This window comes from Paraphaeosphaeria sporulosa (assembly GCF_001642045.1).
Source record: "Paraphaeosphaeria sporulosa strain AP3s5-JAC2a unplaced genomic scaffold CC84scaffold_9, whole genome shotgun sequence".
Classification (NCBI taxonomy): Eukaryota; Fungi; Ascomycota; class Dothideomycetes; order Pleosporales; family Didymosphaeriaceae; genus Paraphaeosphaeria; species Paraphaeosphaeria sporulosa.
The window spans coordinates 855,196-878,009 of record NW_017253368.1 but is presented as its reverse complement, the minus strand read 5'-3'; the positions used below and the strand labels follow the sequence as shown (position 1 = coordinate 878,009).

At 55.2% G+C, this 22,814-nt stretch overlaps 11 protein-coding genes across 11 annotated transcripts; 5 read left to right on the top strand and 6 right to left on the bottom strand.

Annotated features, from left to right (window-relative positions):
• Positions 1–775: 775 nt before the first annotated feature.
• On the top strand, positions 776–1,618 carry CC84DRAFT_1220541 (uncharacterized protein; the record flags this gene model as incomplete). Its single annotated transcript, XM_018183180.1, has 2 exons — positions 776–1,536; positions 1,591–1,618. The coding sequence occupies 2 exons, from the start codon at positions 776–778 to the stop codon at positions 1,616–1,618; spliced, it is 789 nt and encodes a 262-aa protein (XP_018032552.1).
• Positions 1,619–2,086: 468 nt separating this feature from the next.
• CC84DRAFT_1167310 (uncharacterized protein) lies at positions 2,087–2,762 on the bottom strand. The gene has a single exon (XM_018179150.1). It carries the CDS (start codon positions 2,740–2,742, stop codon positions 2,548–2,550), a length of 195 nt encoding a protein of 64 aa, XP_018032551.1. The 5' UTR covers positions 2,743–2,762; the 3' UTR covers positions 2,087–2,547.
• A 560-nt stretch (positions 2,763–3,322) lies between these two features.
• On the top strand, positions 3,323–4,693 carry CC84DRAFT_1262182 (uncharacterized protein). Its single transcript, XM_018185130.1, has 2 exons — positions 3,323–3,558; positions 3,608–4,693. Exons 1-2 carry the CDS (start codon positions 3,379–3,381, stop codon positions 4,607–4,609), a joined length of 1,182 nt encoding a protein of 393 aa, XP_018032550.1. The 5' UTR covers positions 3,323–3,378; the 3' UTR covers positions 4,610–4,693.
• A 944-nt stretch (positions 4,694–5,637) lies between these two features.
• On the top strand, positions 5,638–7,003 carry CC84DRAFT_1179129 (Zn-dependent exopeptidase; the record flags this gene model as incomplete). The annotated part of the gene is made up of 4 exons (XM_018180389.1): positions 5,638–5,793; positions 5,844–6,373; positions 6,432–6,642; positions 6,767–7,003. 4 exons carry the CDS (start codon positions 5,638–5,640, stop codon positions 7,001–7,003), a joined length of 1,134 nt encoding a protein of 377 aa, XP_018032549.1.
• A 733-nt stretch (positions 7,004–7,736) lies between these two features.
• CC84DRAFT_1126339 (uncharacterized protein) lies at positions 7,737–9,947 on the top strand. Its single transcript, XM_018175740.1, has 3 exons — positions 7,737–8,206; positions 8,256–8,482; positions 8,576–9,947. The coding sequence occupies exons 1-3, from the start codon at positions 8,059–8,061 to the stop codon at positions 9,581–9,583; spliced, it is 1,383 nt and encodes a 460-aa protein (XP_018032548.1). The 5' UTR covers positions 7,737–8,058; the 3' UTR covers positions 9,584–9,947.
• Positions 9,948–10,093: 146 nt separating this feature from the next.
• CC84DRAFT_1167305 (DNase I-like protein) lies at positions 10,094–11,557 on the bottom strand. The gene has a single exon (XM_018179149.1). It carries the CDS (start codon positions 11,339–11,341, stop codon positions 10,160–10,162), a length of 1,182 nt encoding a protein of 393 aa, XP_018032547.1. The 5' UTR covers positions 11,342–11,557; the 3' UTR covers positions 10,094–10,159.
• CC84DRAFT_1252747 (phosphatases II) lies at positions 11,503–12,253 on the bottom strand (the record flags this gene model as incomplete). The annotated part of the gene is made up of 1 exon (XM_018184362.1): positions 11,503–12,253. The coding sequence occupies exon 1, from the start codon at positions 12,106–12,108 to the stop codon at positions 11,503–11,505; it is 606 nt and encodes a 201-aa protein (XP_018032546.1). The 5' UTR covers positions 12,109–12,253.
• Positions 12,254–12,261: 8 nt separating this feature from the next.
• On the bottom strand, positions 12,262–14,885 carry CC84DRAFT_1152467 (uncharacterized protein). Its single transcript, XM_018176801.1, has 3 exons — positions 14,276–14,885; positions 12,785–14,225; positions 12,262–12,728 (listed from the first exon to the last, which is right to left on the bottom strand). The coding sequence occupies exons 1-3, from the start codon at positions 14,477–14,479 to the stop codon at positions 12,475–12,477; spliced, it is 1,899 nt and encodes a 632-aa protein (XP_018032545.1). The 5' UTR covers positions 14,480–14,885; the 3' UTR covers positions 12,262–12,474.
• A 211-nt stretch (positions 14,886–15,096) lies between these two features.
• CC84DRAFT_1099278 (Mov34-domain-containing protein) lies at positions 15,097–16,132 on the top strand (the record flags this gene model as incomplete). The annotated part of the gene is made up of 3 exons (XM_018174817.1): positions 15,097–15,347; positions 15,398–15,933; positions 15,981–16,132. Coding segments are annotated over 3 exons (939 nt in total), but the record flags the coding sequence as incomplete, so codon positions are not given.
• Positions 16,133–16,756: 624 nt separating this feature from the next.
• Positions 16,757–17,925, bottom strand: CC84DRAFT_1220533 (S-adenosyl-L-methionine-dependent methyltransferase; the record flags this gene model as incomplete). Its single annotated transcript, XM_018183179.1, has 2 exons — positions 16,757–17,761; positions 17,896–17,925. 2 exons carry the CDS (start codon positions 17,923–17,925, stop codon positions 16,757–16,759), a joined length of 1,035 nt encoding a protein of 344 aa, XP_018032543.1.
• Positions 17,926–19,635: 1,710 nt separating this feature from the next.
• CC84DRAFT_1220532 (heavy metal tolerance protein precursor) lies at positions 19,636–22,600 on the bottom strand (the record flags this gene model as incomplete). The annotated part of the gene is made up of 3 exons (XM_018183178.1): positions 19,636–20,974; positions 21,023–22,152; positions 22,214–22,600. The coding sequence occupies 3 exons, from the start codon at positions 22,598–22,600 to the stop codon at positions 19,636–19,638; spliced, it is 2,856 nt and encodes a 951-aa protein (XP_018032542.1).
• Between the last annotated feature and the right edge of the window lie 214 nt (positions 22,601–22,814).

Sequence of the window (22,814 nt, the reverse complement as noted above, 5' to 3'; positions counted from 1 at the left end):
GCTGCTGAATCGCGTACTAAATGCAAATGCGACGGGTGCGTGCTGAATACACATCTTAATGCTAGAACCGCAGCATCTTGTCTCAAATAATTGGTTGTTATCGCTCGTAGTTGCAGTAGCGGCCGTTCTAATGATCCTCACTAGGTAGCGGGATTCTTGGTTGCTGTTCCTCAACGACGGCGGGTCCGCCAACACGATACGGCGAAGAGCCTGTTGTACCTGACGATCACCGCAGTCCAGACCTGCAAGCAGAAAATCAATAACCTCCTGCTCTCGAGGTCGATGCACTGTTCATGCATATCATGCATCCATAAGGTCGCTTGATTCTCGCGTTGCGCAGGCGTCCGTTTGCGTCCACAAGCATCAAAGAAGTTCGCTTAGCCGCGGTGAACCAACACCATGGGCACGCCCACTGGCTGCATGACGAAGGACCCAAAGATAACATCTCGCTCGGTCGCCACTCCAGAAACACTCGTCCATTCTTTGTCTCAGCACCTGCTTATAGGGCAACCACCGGCCGAATATCTAGATGCGAGTCCCCACGGCTACATCGTCGGCCAATACTTCTACGCAGCAGTCTCACGCCCGCCAGCCTGGATGATGGAGCTCACTAGGAGGCGCTGTGCAAGTCATCTCGCCGCGGCGGATGCGTTTCCAGAGTGGGACATGCAGCGCAGGTGTTCAAGAGGCATTGAGGTCGCCGTTTTGTAGCCATGTTGGCGGTCAGTGCTAGTTTTTATACTTTCACTTTACTTAGATCGAATCACTCGTTAGTATGTCAAGCCCAGAGTCCAAGTCCCGCAATTCCTCCTTCAGCAAGGAGCAGCCTGCTCCACCTGCGACGTTGTACCAGCAAGATCTCAGCACGTGGAAGACGACGACTATTACCGTCCAGAGCATCGATGCTGGCCTTTTGAATGGGAAAAGAGCATGGCTGGTCTGCCTCACATTGCAGTTCTCTTGTCCGCACAACGATCGCTTCAAGAAGGCCAACATCATGTTGCAGTTTGAGCCGAGTGAAGCAGGCCTTGCAAGCACAGCTGTGGTGAAGCGCTGGGCGCCGCAGTTTCTCACAGGGAGACGAACAACATCCTCAGTCGAGTGGGCATTTGAAGGATCGCTTACAGCGGGCGTCGACATTCCTGGCAGCACCATCAACGCGAATACTTCACTGAGCCGCAAAGAGTCCGTCGTGAAAGAACATTCCTGTAGTATCCTCAGCGATACGTGGAAGTTGCCCCAGCTTGCTGAACCCAACGCAGTACGCTTCTATATCCACGAGAACGAGCAGTCCAGAGGTGGGATCCCGAACCGGCTCAATGCGGTTCTGGTCATTCAGTCCGATGTGGCATGCCGTGGGAGAGCCACTGTCGAGACGAACGGGATCAAGGCCATGTATGTGCGAGGGCACCATAATCCGATTGAGTTGCAGGTCAATGTCTCATACCAGCCGAGGTTTCCGGAGGGTGTCAAGGACTTCTCGACGTTGAGTACGATTGAGTGGCAGATGTTAGCAACACCGACGTTGCAGATGAGGTACGTGCTGGGCTTGGATTCAACGCTGTACTTCCCGGCACTGATTCCATCCAGTGACAATATCGTTGGGTCTGATCGTTGATGAATCGCGAAGTGATGACGTGGAAACAAGACTGATGCATGGCGATATTCGGGCTCGTATGGAGTCCTGGATATACGGGGATGAGATGCATATCAAAGTCTGTGGCATGAATCAGGGTGCATTTGGGAAGTAGAACGAAATCTTCGCAGTTTGAGTATGTCCTATAGATGCCTGCAGGCGGTCGGGTTGCCATCACGTGAGGTACCGGAGATCTTCGAGAGCTTTTGTGTAGGCTTTAGAGAGCCGAAATTTCGATTCGAGATACACATACAAAACAGCACAGGCCGCGGACGTACCTAGCTTTAGATGACGCGTTTGGTAGTGGTAGCGAAAGCATCTCGGTATGTCCGAGGACGGGATCGCTAAGCCGTCGCGCTACTGAACGCTACTGATAGTTAGAATGAACTTACACCGCGATCGTCAAAGCTACTCATTGTGGTATCAGGGTCCTGATTGGGGTTTACTGACAAGATTCTTTGATATTCGGATTATGTGTCAACGCTTGCTGTGCTAATTGCATCGGCAGGCACAGCGCTTCCGCTCAACTAGGTTAAGCCTTCCTAATGAGTGTATCTAGCAGCCGCGAGGCCCCAGAGCGTGGAATATTGGCGACCCAGGAAACAACGTTCTTCGTTTTCGCTTATGTATTGGGGTCGTTTGGAAACCGGGCGGACTCGTTTCGAGAACGAGTTCAGCTAGGCCATTGGATACTCTTGCGTCCGAGGCTTGCAGTGGCCATTTGGCTCGTGGCTCTTTCGTCTTGTGGAACATGGAACCTTTGGATCGGGAAGCCATCGGAGCAGTGGCACGTTTTCCCGGCGGCGTTGTGCACCTCCCGGCGGTGTGTTGTCGGTGCGACCTGCTACGCCCCACGGTCCTTGCGACATGGACGAATGCCCAAAGGATGTAGCGTAATTGGGTGCGATGATTTACGAGACCAAATCAGTAAGCACCGGCGAGTTTGTATAAGAAAGGAGCAGGGCATCGGCTTTGGCGTGCACTGGGATGATTCCACGTCCCGCTCTTCCGTCGACCACCAGCTTGAATGCTCCTATACCGGGCCCTTGCTCGTAAAAGTGCATGGCTGCCGTCGAAATGCGGAACAGCGCTATGACCTCGTTCATGTCGACTCAGTGTTGCGACTGATGGTCGCATGAACACTTCAACAGCGGCAATAACGCAAGGCAGCGCGGCGCAGCGCGGCCAGCTGTAGACTGCGTGGGCCGGAGAGCTTCACGTGGCTGGGCAGGCTTGCTGCAGGTGCAGGGTTCGCTCATGCGGTTGTTCTAGTCAAGCCATAAGCTTCAGACATAGACGAGTTGCTCCTGAAGCTGGGGGAGCGCACGGTCGCGTGTCTCGATGCTCCAAACGCTGTATTCGCGCGAGTCAGGGCGATCGTCGTTTGCCATCTCTTGTGGGAGTCGCTGCGCATCCAGCCTCGAACCATCGTTCCCCGCCCGGTTAGGCTCATGCGCGCTCATGCGGCGTGCTACCACGATGCGCAAGCCCTGGCCATTCAGTGTGACGGAACATCAATGCTGGGTCTGCACGCAGCAGCTGGGGCCATCGTTGTTTCCTGTACCAATGCGCGCCTTCCCTGCCTGCCACACCCCGTTCTTTCCCTGTACGTGGAGCACACGAGACGATCCATCTTACGGACTCCGACTCCACTTAATTCTACACCTCACCCCACCTCACCTCACACATCTTTCTATCGCTCACTTGAATCGGCACGCAGGTGAGAGCGAGCCGCCGTTGCAATGGATCGAAGCACGCCCGCGCCGCCCTCCGCCCGCGCTGTCCACATTGCCTGGGAATTCAGCGTCATCTCGACTCTCCTGCTCGCCACAGCTACTCTCCTCTTCATCGCAAGACTATGGACTCGCTGCTTTCCGGTATTTCGGATGCTGGCAGACGATTACGTTTGTGCAGTGGGTTACGTATGATTTCCCCGTATTGGTGCTGCGTTTGTTCTCACGTGCAATGCAGGTTCTCGTCGTCATCAACACATCTCTCTTCTTCAAGAGCGTCGAGTGGATCTTTCCTTCTTGGAAAGGCGACCGGACCAAGTTCACAATCGCTGACATGGAGCAATCTGCCTTCTGGGGCATCATCGCACAACCGTTCTGGGCATGGTCCATGGCCATGGTCAAGATATCCATTGGCCTGATGCTGCTTCGCTTGGAGTCTGATAAACCGTGGCGGCGATTCCTTTGGGCCATGATTGCGTTTCAAGTTGTGCTTAGTGCGTACAACATGCTCACACAACTGCTGGGCTGTATACCTCTCAGCGAGATGTGGGATATTTCTGACAACGTGCCGGGAAAGTGCTGGCCATACCACGTCGAATCAGCCAGTCAAGTCACAGTACAAGCCTTCGTCATCCTGACCGATTGGATCTACGCACTGCTCCCGATGAACTTCCTTCGCAAGGTCCAACGTCCACTCCGCGAGCGCGCCGTCATTGGCCTGCTCATGAGTCTGGGCGTGTTTGCTGGTGTCGCATCCATCATCAAGATCAAACAGATTCTCACCCTCAAACACAGCCGAGACGCCTACGCTGACATCATCGTTATCGAGATGTGGTGTTCAATCGAGGTGCTCACAGGTTTCGTTGTGTCTTGTGTGCCCTGTCTACGCGGACCTTTCCAGCGCGTCCTCGAGCACTACGGCATCGTCACGCTACGCCAGGCCACCACGTACGCCTACGGGCAGTATCCCGGAACACAATATGCGACGCACGTTACAAGTGGAAAGAACAGCATGCTCGATCCACCTCTTCGCATGACGAGGGTCAACAGCTCCGGTGGCGAGTCAGTGGAGCACATCATCACGGGTAGCGAAACCGCCGTTAAGAACGGTGAGATCTGGTGTACAACTGAAGTACTCATGGAGGAGGAAGAAACGCAGAAAATGCCGCGAGTTGCCCAGAGCAAGTCTCCTGGCTTGCCTTGGAGCGGCAGGTCGACTCCACGGCAAACGAGTCGGTGATACTAGTTTTCAGCGATAGTCATGACCGGCGCACAATGACATGGTTCGGGTTGCTTTTAAGATATTCAATTGCGGAAGCGAGGCGTTCGGTAGAAGGGAATGGTTTCTTTCACTTCGTGGGCGACTTGACTGCTGCACACACCCCAGCATATTGGCAGTCGCTCTGCAAAGTAAGGTGACACTGCCCCATCCCAGGAGGAGCAATGCAGTGTGACAGTTTTGACCGTACGTCACGATCACAGCCACAGCTCGGGCAGGTCCTTGCATAATTTGGCCACTTATCAACGGACATACATTCAATGGCGACTTACTATATCATATTCCAGCATCTTTAGCAGCGGGGTCTCGAGGATGGCAATATAGTGGATAGAATACCCACGATAGATGCACTTTTGATTTGCCTGGAGCACCGGCGTTACCAGGAACGGGCCCAACTGGGTGAAAAAGGACGCAAGTAGCCAACAGAGTATTGCATCATCTACAACGGGGCAGGGCAGGGATGTTCGCTTTTGAGGTCTTCAATCTGGGTACGAAGCAACAATCAAAACGTCGGCCATGAGAAAGTCTCTTCCTGGTTCACATGGATTGCCTATGAGCAGTGCTATGATTACTCGCATTGTGCTGACCTCTGGTTTCAGCCCCTCTGCAACACGCTGACTGCGACAGACAAGGTGTGGTAATATACAACCCTGTTGCAATCACGCCATTGGTGGTCCAGATTAGGAAGTTCGACAAGGATATATATGAACCCCATTGTTATCAGAACCCATCAACAAATTGCACACAATCCGCGATTGTTGTGCCACGTGCGAATCTTCTCCAAGGCGGCACCGGCAAAAGTATCGTCATCCAACCTGCCTGTTTGCGCTACATACCAAGGTGCGATGTATAGCATGGAGTCGCGCTTTATACTGTCTCTATCTGGCGAACTCACCTGCCTCATGGATACTGTATCCCACAGAAGATATAGTATATAGAGGCGGCAATATGCTCTCGCCAGGTTGTACAGTTCAGGCGTCCTTCTCGCTATGAAGCTCTTCATCGTAGCTACGGCCCTCGCCGCATGCAGCGCAAGTGCTCTCAGTATTCCAGCACGCGATGCGCCACCGTCTCTGCGCACGATTGAGCTATCTCCTGGTAACATCAAACAAGTGACTGAAGAGCAGAAATTCGAGCTACTCGCGGTAAGCCTTTCGTCTCGCAATAACATGCGTCAAACTCACTCTCTCCACAGCAAGGCACCAATCTCATCGACATCACGGAAGACCTCGACGCACCCTCGATAAAAAAAAACGTCGCAGCTGTCACCTTCCCTGCCACTGTCACCCAGCAGTCCGCCATCACCCCGCTCCTCCCGCTCCTCTCTACCGCCTCCATGCGCGCTACCCTTACGCCCTTTACGCAGTTCCAAAACCGCTACTTTAACTCCACCTACGGTGCACAGTCCTCTGCCTGGCTCCTTAAAACCGTGAAAGACGTCGTATCGGCTTCTGGTGCAGTCAACGTGACGGTAGAAGCGTTTGGGCATTCTTTCTTGCAGAGCAGCGTCATCGCGAGAATCCCAGGGCGCAGCGCAAAGACGGTGGTGCTGGGCGCGCACCAGGATAGCATCAATTCGCGGAATGCGGATCGCGTTAATAACCGGGCTCCGGGGGCGGATGATGATGGGAGTGGGACGGTGACGATTTTGGAGGCGTTGAGGGTATTGTTGACGGACGAGAATGTTAGGACGGGAAGCGCGCCTAACACGCTAGAATTTCATTGGTGGGTTGCTCGTTTCTTGAGAGGTCTTGAAGTGGAATGGTTTTGCTAACGAGTACAGGTATGCAGCGGAAGAAGGAGGACTTCTTGGGTCCGTCGATATATGGAAGAAGTACAAGGCTGAGGGGAAAGATGTGAAGGCCATGCTGCAGCAGGATATGACTGGGTATTCGAAAGGCACCACGGACCAAGGAAAGCCAGAAGTGGTGGGCGTCATCACAGATTATGTGGATGCGGGCCTTACGGATTTCATTACTAAGGTCATCGATGCGGTACGTCTTGACTTTCTATTATCATGTTGTTCTGTGAGCACACAGTATCGTTCGGGAAATTTTAACCCCACCGTGGACTGAGTCTGCCCACGTTGGGCTTTTCCAGCATGCTGACTTTTAATAGTATTGCGACATCGGTTACGTCCGCACCGAGTGCGGCTATGGCTGCTCCGATCATGCGTCTGCGTATCGCAACGGGTACCCGAGTGCGTTTGTCTTCGAGAGCGCCTTCGAGAACGATAGCCCGTATATCCATTCCAGCCAAGATACGTTGGAGACGGTGAACTTCGAGCACATGCTGCAGCATGCGAAGCTGACATTGGGTTTCGCGTATGAGCTGGCTTTTGCGGCGGGTCTGTGAGAGCGCTTACAAAATCCATGTGAGGGCGGAGCAACTGGCACATCGAATCTTTTCATGTAGTGGGTGCTGTCAACGGCAATTTAGATATACCAAATTCGCGTAAGCATGTATTGGGTTCTTCTGCTTGTGCCCTAACTTTGCTATGATATCGATAGCTTCACTGACAAAAGTTCCAACACCCCATACACTTCAGCCTCCTCAGTTTTTTTTAGTGCTTATCCAACAAAGGTTTGTTTTACGTAAAGTTCTAATAGATTTCCTTCAATCTAAGAGGTTACGAAGGACGCGGCTGCATACTTATGCCCTGCATTGTCCATTCCACTCCCACCTCCCTCGATACTCCACACAGTTGTGCTGGAGGTAGGAGCGCTCCATTGCAGCCACCAAACCACGGACACTGGTTACATGGTGGCAATTGTTCAAAAGCATGTGCGCCCCACTAACCCCATCCATACAGCTCTAGATCTCTGCCCGTGCCGTGTTCACTTGGGCTGTAACGTCATGCTGATATCTCCTGCGGTCCCCAGAGCCGCTCGAAAACTTTAAGTAACAGCCCCAGCTTTCTTCCGTTGTAGACCAAGTTGATTACCTTCTCGTCAACGGTCGTTCGCTAATGTCGTCCTCATTGCTGGATTCGCACCTGGTCCAGACAACGTCAAAGTTGCACATCCAGTAGCATCTTTGAAAGAATTCACAACGATTTCACTAGCGCTCGGTTCGACCGTTAGATGATGGGATTTTGTGCAGATGGTTGCGCGAGCCAGAGCCACTGCGTCCAGTTTCATGTGTCACCATACACCTCCAACAACAAGTAATTCCAACCACAAATTCTGTTAAATCGATCTCTTACACTCAAGGTTTAACAGAGTCTTGCTTCAACATCAACTTCCATCTACGTGTTACTGGCCAATTCCTCACATTTCGACCTCATGGCTCAAACCCGCAATCTGCGAAGGCGCAGTGTTCGTCCCGGCTCGCATGGCGGGTCCTCGGTCATCTCTTCATATTTCGTATGTTCATATGGGATCTTCAGGCCATCAGCTCACCAGCAATAGATGGGACCTCGAGATATCCGACGCCACTCCAAATGGCCAAGAGCATTGAGGATGCACGGTAGTGTCGCTCCCAAGCTAGTAGCACCGCTGCTTGGCATTGGAATGTGGTCTGCTCTCATTACGACCATCTCTGAGAAGGTGCACACGAGTAAATCCGCATTTCGGCTGGGTTCCCAAAAACTCACTGACAATACAAGTAAACGTCCATCCGATCGTCATAACAGTGCTTGGACTTGTTGTGGGACTTGCTCTCAACCTTCGGAGTCAGACAGCTTATGAACGCTACATGGAAGGTCGGCGTATGTGGGCAATGCTCGGTGCTTCAGCAACATCACTTGCGCGACATATCTGGCTTCATGTGAAAGAAGGGGAAGGGTCAAGGGCCAAGACTATCCTTATATCCAAGACAGCCGCGCTGAACCTTGTGAGTAGCCAAAGTAGAGTCGTGCTTTTGGTTTTGGTTTTGCAAATACGCTGGCGCCTGCGATCATGGCTCTTGCTGACCCATGGCGTCCAGATCACTGGTTTTGTAATCGCTCTCAAGCATAAACTCCGGTTCGAACCCTACGCCACTTACGATGATTTGCATCCGTTAATTGCCCATCTCGATACTTTCGCAATCAACGCCGGAGAACCAGAACCCCCGAGACGAGCCTTCTTGTGCAAGAAGGTGGGATACTGGATGGGCTTTCCAATGGCCAGATCGAACCCACGCAAACAGATCAAGCGAGCCAAGCACCCGGTTGGAAACCTGCCCCTGGAGATCCTCTCACACCTCTCGGCATACCTGACGGAGCAGATCGACATGGGCACGTTCGAGCTGGGAATTGCGCAGAACCAAAGCATGAACGTCATGAACGACTTGCACCACATACTCGCGACAACTGAACGTGTTCAGACTACACCCTTGCCGCTTGCATACTCAATTACGATCAGCCAGATCACATGGGTGTACCTCCTGACGCTCCCCTTCCAGCTCACCACCCTCACAGGATGGCTGTGCATACCCATCACGATCACTACGGCTTACATCGTCCTCGGCATCCTCTATATCGGTAACGAGCTGGAGAACCCGTTTGGCACCGAAGTCAATAACCTCCCGCTGGAGAACTACTGCGAGCAGATCGTGTCCGACGTCCACGTCATCGCCGCCATCTCGCCCGCCATCATGAAAGCCCAGATCCACGCCCCGCAGTCCCAGCTGCTGTACCCGCTGAGCCTCGAGACGCGCGAGCTGTGGAGCTCCCGCTCCGAAGACGAGATCCGCGTTGCGCTGACACAGCGCGCGGACCCCTCCAAAACTGACATGTGGGAGCGTCTAAATGACTGGAGAAACGAGGTTGGCCACGATGAGGGACAGGGCAGCGCACAAAGTGATACTGTCTGTGGGGACTGTGAGCAGGGACAGTGCCGGGGAGGCAACGATGAGCATTCGCCTGGCAATGGCGGGAATCATCGGCCGAGTTGGCGTGGCTCGCGCATCTGGGACCGCAGCTCGTTTAGCAAAGGTACCTTTTCTGCTTGATTTGCGAGTCGAAGAGCGTTGACATTTCTAGTCGGATCATCTGGTGACGGTTGCAATGCTGGCAATTCTGGTGGCTGGTAGATCTCCGGGGGGATTTCTCGCTTTGCTCCGTTGCTAAAGAGGCCCTGGTTGAGGGGGCCGAGGCATTGGGCGGTGAGTCTTTTGGGAAAGCGCAAGGTGAGTTGTGTGCGGAGCAGAAGGCGAAGGTGGAGGGAAGACTCGAGTCGGGCACTCTGGAGGAATTGAGCGGATGTTACAGACCAATACAAGACTGTGCTGCCCTCGTTGGAACGCATTCACTATACAACATCGTCATCTAGCCTTGTCACTCAATGCGGTGGTTCAGAACGCGCTCAGTCTGTCTGAACAAAGAGGGTGTGCAGCTGGTGCAGTAAGACGCGAACGCAAAGCCTTGGCTCGACTGAGTTCAACCGCGCTTCTTCAACAATCCACATAAAAAATCACTGGTAACATGCCGCAGGTCAACTCTTACGGCGATGTTCATCGATGGAGAAATGTATAACGTCGATGACGTCCGGGATGAGGTCGAAGGCGCAAGACCACAGACGTGGGTTTTTATGCACCGAGGTCATAACTTCGCATACCGTCTAACACAGCTCCTTTACCGTTTCCTTCTTCGTCCACGCCGGACAGCCCAATATCAGCCCAGATAGGAACATGATCGCTCGGTCCCCGCTCAGCCTCACTATCCAAAATTCCCGCCCCACGCACCATTCCCCGATCCCATATGCTCTCTCCAACAACAATATAATCCACCCTATCACAGCTACTACCCCACTGCCGCCCCCGAGGGAACCACGTATACCTCTTCACCCCCTCATTCATCCTCCGCCAGACATCAATCCCCTCGAATACTTTCCCTTCCCCCTGCTTCTTCTTACTAGTGTCCAGAAATCTAGCGTTGAAGTCCGCGCGATTGACGACGTGCTGGTGGGGAAATGTGCGCAGCCGGGGAAATCCGTCGATAGCGGCTGGCGCAACGTTCATATCGCCCGCAAGGAAGACGTCCCATCCGTCTTGTTCCATCTCCAGACACTCCTCCATGAGAAATCGGTGGAATGCGAGTTTCCGCTCATGCCGGGTGCCGCGGAGCACCCCTGTCGCCGGGTCGCGGTAGGGCGCGTCTGTCCCATTGATGGCGTAAATGTTGAACAGTGCGAGCTTTGTCGATGGACTGTGCAGCTCGACGACAGACACGCGGCCCTCGGTGTCCCAGTCCACGGTGCGGACTGTGGCGGCAAGCTTTTTGGCGACGTCGGCGCGCACGATACTGCACACGCCGTAGACTTTTCCGGTGCCGCGCGAGCCTCGGGCGTTGTGGGGGTCGCGGGGGAGCGTGAAGTGGGCTTCGTAGCGTGGGCCTGGTCCCAACTCGGAGGTTTCAGCGGGTAGGCTTGCATTCACTGCGGTCTGAACTGCATCTTGCGTTTTCAAGTCCTTGGCCGCGATCTTGACTTCTTGGAGAAAAAGGATTGCAGGCCAGTGATGGCGTTTGAGAAAGCCGCGGAGGGAGGCTGGTGGGATGTTTGCGTTGGAGGTTGGTTTGGTTGGATTGAAATAAGTGGTGATGGGCTTTTGTAGGAACGGCGTGATGCCATTGATGTTCCAGGAGAAGATGCGCATTGTATCGGCGTCAGGTACCGTGGGAGGTAGCGAGATGGAGGCCTTGATCGGCGTTACATTGTTGGTAGATGTCTTTCGTCTCTTCGCCGGGGGAGGACTGATTTCGCAATTCATGTTGCACCACGGGTGAAGTCCAGGTTGATACCGTCTCTTAGAGGCAAAGTTGCTGGAGGATATCCATGGTGACGTCATCGGCCGTTGTCCCTTAATCGACAAAGACGCATTTGCCCACGGTCGAACTTTGCACTATGCAATTGAGTTGCATCCGTTTTGCGTCAAAGCCTAGCCTTCTCCCTCTCCGTCTCAACCCTCTTCTCCCACTCCCACGCACTCCCCTTAAACCCACCCTCCTTCCACTCCCCATACATCCTCCTCTTCTCCCCACCTTCCCCTGCCTTCAACATCCCCTCCCAAACCTTCAACTGCTCCTTAAACCCCGGATTAGGATCGCAAACCGGCCTCCCCTCCTCAACCCATCGCATCCCCTCCTCAGCCCCAACCCCATACCGCGCCATCAAATACGCGACCACAACCGCCGCACTCCGACTCTTCCCCATTGCGCAGTGCACAAATACAGCGCTCCCTTCGCCCTCCAGCCCCTCTCGGATAAACGCACTCGTCCGCTCAAACCACTGCAGCAGATCCGCGTTCGGGTCGTCCTCGGCCCAGATGTGCAGCTTCTTTAGGTCGGAGAGGTGTGGCTTGTCCAGGCCGAGCTCGTAGTCTACGACTGAGACCACGTGCGTGATGCCCGCGGCTTTGATCAGGTCCGTCTGGTATAGTGCGTAGAGGCCGCCGATGTAGAGGTTCCCCGCGCGGGGAATACTATCGACCCAGCCCATGCCTGTGTGCGAGGTGCTGCCGTGGAGGAAGTAGGACATACGTGAGAAAAGGCTTCGTTATGCATGGGTAGATGTGCCTTTAGTGGTGGGCGAAGTGGGAGGTGGACGAGATGCCGAGGTAGCGTTGGGTGAGCTTACCGAAAGAGGCCGAGAGGAGCTTCATGTCATCACGTACGACAAGCAACGTCGATTGGCATTTCAGTATTGGTATTCTTTGCGGTCTATGACCACGTAGACTGACTGCAACAATGAGTTTAGTTTGCAAGACCTGTGCTACATGCAAGAATTCTGCCCCCTTTCGAAAATCAAAATGAGCAAATAGGTATCGCAGCAGACACCCAACCCCATAACGCCCTGCTGTCATGTATGAGGCCTAGAGAGCCATATTCTGTATCTTGTTTTCTCCTACGAGTCTTCCTTGGCAAGCTCCGCGCGCACCTCGCCCTTGACGTTTTCAGTATCTCTCTCCGATTGGCCTTCTTCCTTGGCTTTGGCCTCGTCAGCAGCTTCCGCCTGGTCTTCGGCCGCTTCTTCCATCTCCACGTCTGCAGTGGTAGCTGCCGCCGCGGCCGGTTGTGCAGCAGGCGACTCAGGGGGGGTTGGCACCGCTGGTGGCGACTGTGTCCTTGAAGCAGTAGCCGGGACAGGCTCAGCAGGGACTGAAAGTGAGAGTTAGCACGTCGATGCCCCGACAAATAGACCTGGTCTCACTCACCAGCCGAGGCAGGAATCGTAGCCCCCTCTGCCTCTTCCATTTCGATATCGGCATCTTCGTCAGCAGTTGCAGGAATGGCGGGCGTCCGGGTCCGTGACGCGGTGCCATTAGGAGGCTGGGCAGACGAGGCCCCCGAAACAGATCTTCGGCGCCGCGCAGGCTCTCCGTTGAGGCCGCGAGTGCCATCTGGAGTCTCTGCACCTTCGTCTGCGTTAGGGTTCTGGAAGTCCATGATGTTGCGCTTCCTTCTAGCGCCTGGCTGTCGTCGCACTCCAAGCCCATTCTTGTATTCTTCGTCGTCGCTCGGATCGTAAAGTTCTCCCTCGGCCTCGATCTGTTGATCGCGCTGGCGCTGCGTAGAACGCACATCGGGGTTCTCGTCTGCATCGAGGTCGTTCATTTCCTCTTCAGCATCGGAGTCGTAGCCAGCAAGCTGGGGAGGGTTATCAGGGATGTTCGTAAAAGCCTCTACCGACGGCTTTCCGGTTCGCCTAATGCTGTCAATTACAGATGACTTAATTTTGTGGAGATAGTCAGTCGAGTTGGCGTTTTCCATGTTCGACGGGCGGACATCTAGCTCGTAATCCGGAGCAAAGTACTCGTAGTAGTCGTTAAAAGGTAGCTGCTTCTCCATGTGCTTGTTCACTAGCTGGCCAGTCTCATATGCCCAGGTTCGCGCCACATTCCTCATGGTGTAACCACCACCACCGAGCACGATGACGGGTATTCCAAAGCTCTTGACATAGCGAACGCAATTGGCGTGACCGTCCATGCTAAGGTTGAAGCAACCAAGTCTGTCACCAGACAGACTGTCGCCACCGCACTGGAGGACGATGGCTTCGGGGCAATAGTAGGTCATGACGGCCTCGATGACGGGCTCGAAGATGTCGCGGTACGTCTCATCGGTGATACCATCACGCAGCGGGAAGTTGACGGCGTAGTGCTTGCCGCCACCGACTCCGATATCTCTGAGCTCGCCGGTACCAGGAAAGTATTCGCCATACTTGTGGAAGGAGACGGTCATGACGCGATCGGTCGTGTAAAAAGCCTCTTCGACACCATCTCCGTGGTGCACATCAATATCAATGTAGAGTACGCGCTGCTTGTAACGCAGGAGTTCAATGATTCCGAGGACGATGTCGTTAACATAGCAGAATCCACTGGCCTCGCTTTTCTTCGCGTGATGTAGGCCACCAGCCCAGTTGACCGCCACGTCGCATTTGCCTCTGTTCAAGCGCGCGGCACCCTCCATCGTACCGCCGGCGCTTATGCCGCAGAACTCGAAGAGGCCATCGAATACGGGGCAGTCATCGCCGACATTGTACTTGCTCTGCTCTTTGGAGAAATTGTCCATGTTGTCGGGCGTGACCTTGTGGAGGAAGTCGATGTACTCGTCGGTGTGGAACTGCGTCATTTCGTACTTGGAGGCGGGCTTCGCGCGCTGAAAGCAGTCAGTCTCATGTTCAAAGAGTTCAGAGTAGCGCGACGCACGTAAATCTCCATCTTGGTGTACAGGCCATAGTTCATGATCAAGCTGTGCGCCATTCGTATCCGGTGGGGCTTCATGGGATGGCCAGAGACGTAGGCGTAATTGCCCACATCGGAGTCGTAAAAGTAGGCGACCTTCTTGGGCTGCGAGCCCGTCCCATTAAGGGAGTTGGAGGCCGTGGGAGGCGCGGCATCGGCGTTGTCCATGGCGGGCGCACAGTGGGTGGGCGACGCCGCGCAGTCGCAGTCGCACGTTACGGGCCGAGGTGGCGTGCAATAAAATGCCGAGGGATGCAAGAGGATACGGCAGCGCTGGGCAACGCGAAAACGGGACGCGTGCCGGGGTCAAGGCGGTGGGAGGCGAGCGGATGCAGATTGCGGTGGGAAAGATGGTGAGGGCGAAGCTACGGGCGCAAGCGCAAGCTCCAGTCCCCGCGAGATATCCCTGTCGCATCGGCGCCGGCAAAACTCGCAGGCCGGCCGAGCTCGTCGTTTACTCGTACACCTCCGACAGGTCGCCGCTGCCTCATCATCGCATTACAGATCGCCCCCCACCACGCCCCGGCAACGCTTCTTGCACTCCTCCACCCGACAGACGCAGCAGCCAGTGTCCTATTCCGACCGCCAGACCCGCGCCATGGACCGGCTAACTAGGATGCTAGCCGCCGCCCAGAGCATGGGCGGCATGGGTGGTCAACAGGGTGTACGTCCTCCTGGCCCGTTGTGCTCGTGCAGTGCGCGGACAGGCTGGTCCCCGCCATCTCCGGCGGATGCAGCAGCTCGCAGCTTGGTTGCATCGTGAAAGCCGAAGCTGACTTGTGCAGGACACCAACCTCATCGACAACTCGGAAACCGTCTACATCTCGTCGCTTGCTCTCCTCAAGATGCTGCGGCACGGCCGCGCTGGTGTGCCCATGGAGGTCATGGGGCTGATGTTGGGAGAGTTCGTCGACGACTACACGGTGCGCGTAGTGGATGTGTTCGCCATGCCGCAGTCCGGAACCGGCGTTTCCGTCGAAGCTGTGGACCCCGTCTTCCAGACCAAGATGATGGACATGCTGCGGCAAACAGGACGGTATGCTTGCGTACAGGGCTGCACTTGGACTGCACGCTGACATATTGTAGGCAAGAGACGGTTGTCGGCTGGTACCACTCGCATCCCGGTTTCGGCTGCTGGCTCTCCTCGGTCGATATCAACACACAACAGTCTTTCGAGCAGCTCACCCCTCGCGCCGTTGCCGTCGTCGTAGATCCCATACAGTCCGTCAAGGGCAAGGTCGTCATCGATGCCTTCCGCTTGATCAACCCGCAAACCCTCATGATGGGCCACGAACCCCGCCAGACCACGTCCAACGTTGGACATCTGAACAAGCCCTCCATCCAGGCGCTCATTCACGGGCTGAACCGCCACTACTACTCCATCGGCATCAACTACCGAAAGACGGCGCTTGAGGAGAACATGCTTATGAACTTGCACAAGCACGTGTGGACCGAGGCGCTCATGATGAACGACTTCCGGGACGAAGGCGAGCGGAATAAAGACAGCCTGCAGAAGCTTGTGTCACTGGCCGAGGGCTACGAGAAGCGTGTAAAGGAGGAGACCGAGTTGACCCCGGAGCAGCTCAAGACGCGCTACGTCGGCAAGGTCGACCCAAAGAAGCGTATGTCTGCCACTGTGGATCCAGCATACCAAGCTAACATAGCCCAGACCTCGAAGACGTAGGCCAGCGCCTTATCGAAGACAACATCGTCTCTGTGTCGAGACAAATGATCGACAAGGAGGCGTCAGTACCGAAATCGAACGGAAAGTCCAATGGACAGCGGTCGCCGAACGAAGGCGACGTGGAAATGGAGGACTAGCAGTCTGCATGCCCGTGCGAGGACCGCGACAGCGACGAAGAGCTCGAATGTTCTTGGGACCATGAGGAACCCCCGCCCCCAGTACCGCCGTTCATAGGTATCAACTTTTACGGCTCTTGCGGGCCTTGAACTTGGGCAAGAATGGCTCGATTGATCTGTTCGATACCCAGGAAGCTGGTCCATTAGGACCTGGCATGGTGAACGTCTTTGTTAATCATGGCCAGGCATGGTACAAGCGGAAGGCATACCTTGGTGTAGCTCTATTGTAGCATTTTGAGAGCTATCTATAGCAGATTAATGAAAGAATACGAAGCATCATGATAGCGACACCATCCATCCAAACAGTGCTTAACTGAACGAGCTCTTTCTTGCAAAATGTATGGAAGGTCTCATTCTAGTGGCGAATATCTACCGTTCATTTTGAAGCAGAAAACCGCCAACAATGCAGGCCTCATCGAAAGCCCAAGCCTAGGCCAAAAGACCACCAGCACCCAAAAATGCAAGCCACAAGCAGCCGCAACATCAATACACGCGGTACTCAAACATTATCCCACCTCCACTTCGATTCCGCATTTTATTCGCCTCCTACCTCTCTGCCCGAATTCACAGAGCCTCGAATTTCCATCATGCGGCATCTTCACCCTTGTCCGCCGGCGTCTCCACGACCTCGCCCACCCTCGGCTTCCGCCCATACACCACCCGCACATCCTGGTAATAGTGGTTCTTCCGATCCTTTATCACCTTGCGGAACGCGCGCACGAACTCGACGACCTGCTCGTACTTCCACCCCAGGATCCGCGTGTACAGCGCCATGATCCAGCCCTCGAGGCCGTCGGCCCAGTTCCTTTCTCCCCACCTGCCCAGTTCTTTGAGCTTGGGGTCTTTGGGCCAGGGCCCGATCGGCCACACGAAGTGCTGCTCCACGACGTCGACGAAGCCCGCGGCGCGCATCCAGGTGCCAATGTGGCTGATGGTGTCGAAGCGCTGGCCCGTCTTCTCCTCGCCGATAGACAGGATCGTAGAGCTGAAGGTGCTGTACATCTTGTCCGCGACGCTCGTGCCGTCCGGGTCCGCGTTCGTGGTCACGCTGAACTCGGCGTGCTCAAAGTACCCGCCGGGCTGGAGGTGCGCGTACGCCTGCGAGTAGAGGAAGGGCCAGTCGCGGATGCACCCCGTCAGCCCCCGGACGTGGATGTAGTCGAACGACTCGGGGGGATAGGTCCACTCGCTGGCCGCGTCGTCGATTTCGAAGCGGATGTTGGGCGGCGCCGTCGTGCTTTGCGTGGGGGACAGGTCCGTGGCCAGAATCTGAGCGTTGGGATGCGCATCCGCCATGTCGACGGCCCAGAGGCCCGTGCCGGTCCCTACATCAAGGATGTGCGTGGGGGAGGCGATGGGCGCGAGATAGAGTTTGTCGTCGAGGGTGAGGAGCCAGAGGTGGTGCACTATGGTCTCGTAGTGGGAGTAGGTGTCGTCGTTGGGGGCGTAGTAGGAGCCGTCGCGATAGGCGTGGTAGCGGCGGCCATTTTCGTAGCGGTAGCGGGTCACGGAGGAGGCGAGGGACTGGCCCGAGATGTAGGACTGGGAGTCATCGTCGTCGGATTCGTGGTAGCGGGAGTAGGTGGAGTCCTTGGTGGTGTCAGGTCAGGTGTTGTAGATAGGTGCGAGAAACTTGAGAAGAGGATTGTGCATGGATGGCTTTGCTTGCATGCATCGTCTGACACAAGTGAACGGAAACTGTGAAGGAGAAACGGATGACCTACGACGACGATGTTCGCATCCTCGGGTCTCATTTTTTCCATACTGTTTGGCTCAGCTTCACCCTTTGCGCCCACAGCGCAATCGCGAGACTGTACCCGCGTCGCAACCTCCTCGTATCTACTCCTCTCCTTGCTCTTTTCTAGAATCGAAAACCAACTCTCCTGTCTCTCTATTTGTTTCCGTCTATCTCCTGCGCTGCTCAGCTCAGCCCGTCGCGTTCGCGCGATTTCTTTGTCCGAATGTCTAATGCTCGCTCACGTGCAGGGTTCTCACGCGAGCGCAACCATCGGGAGTCCGCAGCCGCGCCTTCACCTTGAACGGGGAACCAACCGCTGCAGCACTGCCTGTATCAGAGAGGCTGAGAAAGCAAGCACAATACGCGATATGTACTCGCAGGGCGCAACTCTCGTCTGACAGCCCACTAGCTTCCGGCGCACGAGTGACAGACTCGCCGTGGCGCGTTCGACCTCTCTTTCTCAGCCCGCCCTTTGCACTGGCACCTCGACGCTGCAGTGCAAAGAAAGCGTACGTCCTGTACTGTAAGTGTGCTAGCCTACGCTAGATGGCAAGCCGGTCTGGACAAGAAGTCGAGTCGATGTTTCGTACGAATGATGTGATGAAGACGGGCGTCCGGGGCGATGCCCTCCCGATCTCCTGCTCCGCTGATCGCACCGGCTCATCGCCGAGGCGCAGGCGAGGGTACGCCTGCATGGATGGTTCAGTGTAGTGGAGGGCCGCGGCAAGCGCGCGCTACGGCGGCGTTGTGCACGGAGCGCTGCGACACACGCTTCGTATACACACTGTCCGCCGCCGTGCAGCGCCGTTGACTCGGAGAATAAAGCATATCAGCTCGTAGCCGTCGCTTCCGGGGGATCGGAGCAGGGACGCGCACCGGGCGCTCGGTTCGCGTGGGCGTGGGCGTGGGCGTGCGCTGGGTGGTGATGGGGCCGCTGTGCCTCACTACTGCAGTCAGTGCGTCCCAACGCCCAGCGAGGGACGATGCGGGTTCGTCCTTCTGGCATCTGCACGTTGCTTCGTTACCAAAAAATCCAACTGAGACGAGATCAATCTATTTTGAGCAAACTAAGAGATTGCCCTGTTGGACAACTATTTTGGTCGCGCTGCTCGCGACTGGGCATGCTGTCCTCCCGCACGCTGCGAAAGCAGGCCGATCGTGAGACATACCATGCACTTTTGAACCCCCATGGCCTGCGCCTACATAATACAGATGCTGCCCCCCCCGGTTCCCCTTCTACGAGCTGCACCAGCCTAAAGTGACTTATCCGCCAAACAGACAAACACTGAGCTACCAGCCCAAATCATTAAACCGCCCATGGCCGCATCAATCCGTGATATTACCATGCTCTTCGTAAACACCTTGAGAAGCGACAGAAAAGCAAAGCAGAGCATGCCAAAATGTACACTCAAAAAGACCACACCATTTGACGCCATGCACAAGTTGCCACCCGGCCGTAACCAGAAAACGGCGGTAGACAAGGAAAAGACGTAATGAAAGACGATACTCAAAAACGTACACAAACATACAAGAAAAGTGTTTGAACAAGGGATTTTGTGTGAACAGGAAGGAGAGACCTTACCATGGTTGGATACTGTGGACTGCATCTGGTAGTCCCACGATCGATGTTGGATAGGAGAGACCTGAAGGTATTCAGGAAGGCTTCCACCATCTTTTTCTGCAGCGTCCTCATCTTCGAAGGCCATATGCATGATGTCCAAGCGGATCATGGATGCCCGGGTCGTTTAGCGGGGGTTTGGCTATCGAGCTCCTCTTTTGCCCGTTGAGCTGCCTTCGACTTCTTCATCCGCTCGTCATCGGAGGAGGAAGCCGAATGGCTACTGCTGTCATCGCCAAGACCAATGTTACCGTCCTTGGACTCTCGTCGCAGTCTATCTGCTTTGTCCTTCAGCATTTTGGCCTGTTCGGCGGCTCTCTGGGCACGAATCTGCTTCTTCCACATGGCTGCATAATGCCCGTTCTTCTCAAGAAGATCCTCATGGGTACCACGCTCAGCTACTTTGCCTCTGTGAAGAACAAGAATCTGATCTGCATGTGTAATGGTACTGAGTCGGTGGGCAATAATAAGCATGGTACGGCCCTGGGCTAGGGTGGTGAAGGCTTCCTGGATATGTTGTTCGGTCTCGGTGTCAAGGGCAGCGGTTGCTTCATCAAGCATGATGATGCGGGGGTTCTTCAGGATAGTGCGGGCAATGGCTACACGCTGTTTTTCACCTCCCGAGAGGCGCAGACCACGCTCGCCAACCTTGGTTTCGTACCTGTCCGGGAAGGTCATGATCTTGTCATGGATACTTGCGGCTCGGCAAGCAGTGTACACCTCTTCATCTGTAGCGTCTTGATTTGCATACTTGAGGTTATACATGAGAGATTCGTTGAATAGAACCGTGTCCTGGGGCACAACGCCAATATGGCTTCGAACGGAGTCAATGGTAAGGTCTTCAACATCGCGGCCGTCAATCTGGATGCTGCCAGATTGCGTATTATAGAAGCGATACATCAGACGAAAGACGGTCGATTTTCCACCGCCAGACTCTCCCACAAATGCAGTCGTTGTACCGGGTGGGCAATGGAAATCTAAACCAGTAAGGGCAGGCTTGCGCTCATCGTACGAAAAGTGGACGTCGTTGAAACGAAGGTCACCTTCGCACCCTGGGAGAGTCTGGGCATCGGGCTTGTCCACAACGGTCGGCTGTTCTTTGAAAAGCTCGAGCATACGCTCCGAATTGATCAATGCCGATTGAATCATCCGGTAGAATGTGCCGAAGAAATTGAGCGGGCTTTGCAGCTGGCCCATATATGTTACGAGCGCGACAAAGTCACCGGTCCTTTGCTCGCCTTTGACAACCTGATGAGCTGCAATGAAGCAAACAACAAGGAGCCCTAGCATGAAGACCATATTCTGGGAGACGTTCATGAGGTTGAGCGAAAAGAGAACCGTATACTCAGCATCTTGAAACTTGCGCACCGCGTTCCGATACCGGTTGAACTCGTACGCCTCGGCGTTAAAATACTTGACCGTTTCATACGATACCATAGAGTCGTTCCTGGTCGAGTTTAGTAATGTAGAGCAAAGGACAGAATCTCGAACTCACTTGACAGCATCTTCTTCACGGTCCGCATTGACCATTTCTCGGCGTATTTCCGCCCGCCATTGTGCCATGCGGATGGTCAGATAGATGTACCAGAACGTGACTACGCAGAGAACTAGCGCGTAGGTAGCGTCGAACTTGTAAAGGAAATAGCCAACAGCGACCGCAAGATCGACGAGCATGGGGACGACCTGAAAGGTCACCTGCTCCAGAAAGGTGTTGATGGAACTACCTTTGCCAAGCGCGGACAGGACCTCGCCAGTCTTCTTGCCGAGGTGAAAATCCAGACTCAGACTGTGCACGTGTTCGAAGGCCGCTACAGACAGTTCGCGGTACGAATACTGCCCAACCGGAATCCAGAGCGTAGACCGGATCGCACCAAGCAGACCGTTGTTGCCTTGGATGAAGCGAAAAGCAATGAAGAGCATAATGGCTTGCCATGGATTGCCTCTGGACCCGTCCTCAAGCCTGTCCGTTATGCGGCCAATCTGATCAGGAACCAGCACGTTGACGACGCGCTGAAGCAGGACGATGACGAAGCAGATGACCACCATGATCTGCAAGCGGCGGTCTTTTGATGGCCACAAGTACGGGAAGAAGACCTTGTAACCCTTGAGGTACTCCCACCAGCTTCGCGCAGGTGCGCCTGTCGGCCTGCTCCAAGCGGGCGGAGCTCCTTCGGTATGTTGGTGTTTGCCACCAACGGGGTGGACCGAGCCATAGGAGCCGTTCGCGTGACCATTTCCCGCGCTACCTTCCCGCTCAGCACCGCCGAGCAGTGAAGTTGTCTCACTCGCACCGCCGGACTCACGAGAAGATTTCCGCTGCGCGAGTGACACGAAAACCACGTAGAAGCCAATTAAAGCAAGGAGTATGACGATGCGCAAAACATCGCAAGCCACCTCGCCCGCTTCCCATCGGGTCACGCCCCAGCTGATGTAGTCCTTCTCGGGGTCCAGCAGAGGCTGGTGATGCGCGTGGGTGTAGATGGCCAGAGACACTCCGACGAGTACAACCTCCAGCACAGCGGCCACGATCCATGTCGCGAGGTGGGCCGAAGTTGGGGAGGGCTTCGAATCGATGAGCGAGATGAGGAACAGGCAGTAGACGAAGAAGGAGCCGATCAGATAGACCTGAGCAGGAGCAATTAGCAGAAGCTCTAGAGCATCGTAAGGTGCAGAGAATGGCACGTACCACAACGTCGTTGCCGGCCCACCAGGTGTCGGTCTGGTCGGCAAGGGCGTGCGTTACGCTCACGGCGGCATTGCCCACGAAGGTGGCGGCAGCAAACAGAGACAGCCAGGTGAAGAGCAGCTTCTGCGAGTGGGTAACGTCGTCGTGGGCCGTCTTCTTCACGAAGTTGCGGGTGGGATCGGTGGCGGGTAGCGGCTTGCCCCCGGGGCCGGTGGTGGTGGGTTTGGCGACATTAGCATTAGAATTAGAGGTGGCAATGCTGCGGGCGGTAAAGGCGACGAGAAAGAAGACGAGCAGAAATACGGGATACGAGTACTGCAGGATAACAAGAACGGAGCGAAGGGCGCGGGCGTGGCCCCAGGGCTGCTCGTCGTCGAGGACGGCCATGGTGGGCGGGCCGAGTGCGAAGAGCGTCCGGATGCGCGGACTGCCCGGGAGAGGAGAGTGATGGCCGAGGACTCGAAGAGGGAGTGGTTAGAGAGAGAGGCAGCGCCGCGGCATGGTGTTGAAAAAGCGCCCGTCGATTGACGCAGCAGACAGGGTAGGCCGCACAGCAGAGCTAGGCCTCGGACGGCGAGCGCCACCAGCTGTTAGCGGGGCG